General features: G+C 35.8%; 1 protein-coding gene across 1 annotated transcript; it reads right to left on the reverse strand.

The window, feature by feature from the left end:
* Positions 1 to 333: 333 nt before the first annotated feature.
* On the reverse strand, positions 334 to 1,912 carry LOC116028089 (transcription factor MYB36-like). The gene is made up of 3 exons (XM_031269886.1): positions 1,565 to 1,912; positions 1,072 to 1,201; positions 334 to 981 (listed from the first exon to the last, which is right to left on the reverse strand). The coding sequence occupies exons 1-3, from the start codon at positions 1,698 to 1,700 to the stop codon at positions 387 to 389; spliced, it is 861 nt and encodes a 286-aa protein (XP_031125746.1). The 5' UTR covers positions 1,701 to 1,912; the 3' UTR covers positions 334 to 386.
* Positions 1,913 to 2,466: the final 554 nt, after the last annotated feature.

Below are 2,466 nucleotides of genomic sequence, written 5' to 3' on the forward strand. Positions count from 1 at the left end.
ACAGAAAATGAACATACTCACGAACAATTTATTTAGGATTTCCACAATGATTAACAATCCATCCAATTCAAGAACACCCCCCACCCCTCCTCCCCTTCAAAAAAAAAAAAAAAAAAACTTCTATAATGTTGATTGACCCCATTATCAGTTGTATCCGGTACAATTATGTATACCATATATGATTGCATCGAGTACTATTGATAATAGTTTTCAATAGTCCCCGATATAATTATGCATATGTATACATAATTGTACCTAGTACAGATCGACATACACCAGTACAAATGAAACCTTAAAATTTTTAAAAGTAAACCCCAATTAACAACTAATGTACAAAACCCATAAGATATAAACTAGTCAACGTCTTGAAGTATCATGTCAACATTCTACCCAAATGCAGGCAATTGCACACTGTTTCCAGCTGGTTCAAGACCTTCGTAACTCGAAGCTAGAGGAGAAGGAGGGGATGGCACCAAAGACTGTATCTCATTAATCTCATTCCAATCCAAGCCTCCTGCACTGCTACTACTGCTCCCATCTTTCCAATTATAGAATATGTTGTCACACAAGAACTCAACACCCTCCAAGTTTTGCGGATTAACGTTGTACACCATTTGATTAATCAAACAATCCTCCATAGTGTATTCACCAGCACTTGATAAAATAGAGTTGACAATGGGTAAAGTATCTGTCAGATGAGCAGGGTTCTTGAAACCCGACTCTTCTTTAGGGTATAGGACGGGTTCCGATACTAGCTCTGGATAACTAGGATTTTGATAAATATTTATATTATTCGGGGACGACGTGGGCCCACACGAGACCATTTCTGGCTGCAGGTTTGACCTTTGGTTAGCCCTAATAAGGCTGTGGCCATGGTCATTGACCTGCTTGCCAAAGAGCTTTTTCTTGAGCTTAGTGTTCCAGTAATTCTTTATGTCATTATCAGTTCTTCCAGGGAGCTGTGCTGCAATTATAGACCACCTGGTCCAAGTCCAACATTATGGTATTAAATTAAGATTAAATTGAAAGAACAGTTCTAGGTAATAAAATAATTTAATTTTAACTAATTACCTGCTCCCAATGCTTATGTAGAGGCTGCAGATTATTGTATCTTCTTCTTCTGAGAATCCTCCATGCTTGAGATTTGGACGGAGATAGTTCAGCCATCTAAGACGACAACTCTTCCCGCATCTCTTAAGCCCTAGTCAATTTCCCACAAAATAACACATATGATAAAATCAATAATCAGTTAACACAGTTACATGTTAGGATCAAGCATCCCTTGCTGGGACTCAAATCCGTAACCTAATTCTGATACTACTTATTAGGATCAAACGCTTACCACTAGGCAGAAAACTACAGTTACTTTATTTTCTTATACCCGTCACATTTTTTATAGACCGGGTGCTGGACTTGTCCCTTTTAAGTCTCCGCCCAGCAATCCTCGTTGTCACTTGGTGCTGTTGGACTTAAACCGGCCTTCGCCCAACATTACAGCACTTTTAACTATCAAGAAAGAAAGAATTGAAGAGCAAAAGAAAATGAAAAGTTAGGGTTTTGGTACCAATTTTTTGTGGCAAAGCAATCCAATTGCCACCAGTGCCATGCTGCTCAATGAATGCCTTTAACTTGGCATCTTCTTCTGCAGACCATGGCCCTTTCTTCACATTGTTTTTGTCACAGCAAGGTGATCTTCCCATCTCTGATCTCCTTTTTTTGTTAATTTTGTTTACTCTATTTAGGCAAATTTTCGCTAGGCAGAGATTATGATAAGGGGGAGAGGAGAAGCAGCCATATGTGATTCAGAAAATTAAAAAAGACAGTTTTGCCAGAAAGATGAAGAAGATGATGATGAGTGTAATTCTGAAGGTGGAAACGAGGGCTTTCTTCTTCTTGTCCTTCTCTGTGAAGAATCATTAAATACGGAGTATATATTAAGACTTTCACATCAGTGGAAATTAAATTTATTTCTATTTATTATAATCATCTGTTGTTGAAAATTATTCACACAAATTACTGTCAGCCCATACGCATTTTTCATTATTATATCAAATGACCCTACAATTTAGTATAGTTGGTAAGTGTACTATTAATTTAACTGTAAGTCGGAGATTCAGTTCTCGAGTCAAATCTGAATTAGTCTCATCGGTGATGACGATAGTGGATGTTGTATTAAAAACAAATTGTATTAGATAATATATATATAAATTTATTTTCATTAAAAAAAATTAAGCTAATCAAATATGAAATATAAGGCAAATTGCAATGAATATTCGTAATTCTATTGTTTGAGTGATGAAATTTGTAATTTAAAAAAAAAAAGAGAAAGAAATTAAGAACATATTCTAAAGTAGTCAAAAGATAAGAATAAAAAAAATTAGAGATGAATAAGTTAATCTAATACCTTAAATGCATTTATTATTTCTCGATTAGAGCATTCCCAATGATGGAGAAAGAGGGGGGGGG

Source organism: Ipomoea triloba, chromosome 8 (assembly GCF_003576645.1).
Source record: "Ipomoea triloba cultivar NCNSP0323 chromosome 8, ASM357664v1".
NCBI lineage: Eukaryota > Viridiplantae > Streptophyta > Magnoliopsida > Solanales > Convolvulaceae > Ipomoea > Ipomoea triloba.

Bases quoted from the DNA above. Each gene is read 5' to 3' on its own strand.
- LOC116028089 (XM_031269886.1), bottom strand. From the start codon at position 1,700: ATGGGAAGATCACCTTGCTGTGACAAAAACAATGTGAAGAAAGGGCCA. The intron at 1,202-1,564 runs GTACCAAAACCC...GAAATTGACTAG, and splicing joins TGCTTTGCCACAAAAAATTG to GGCTTAAGAGATGCGGGAAG. The intron at 982-1,071 runs GTAATTAGTTAA...GACTTGGACCAG, and splicing joins TACATAAGCATTGGGAGCAG to GTGGTCTATAATTGCAGCAC.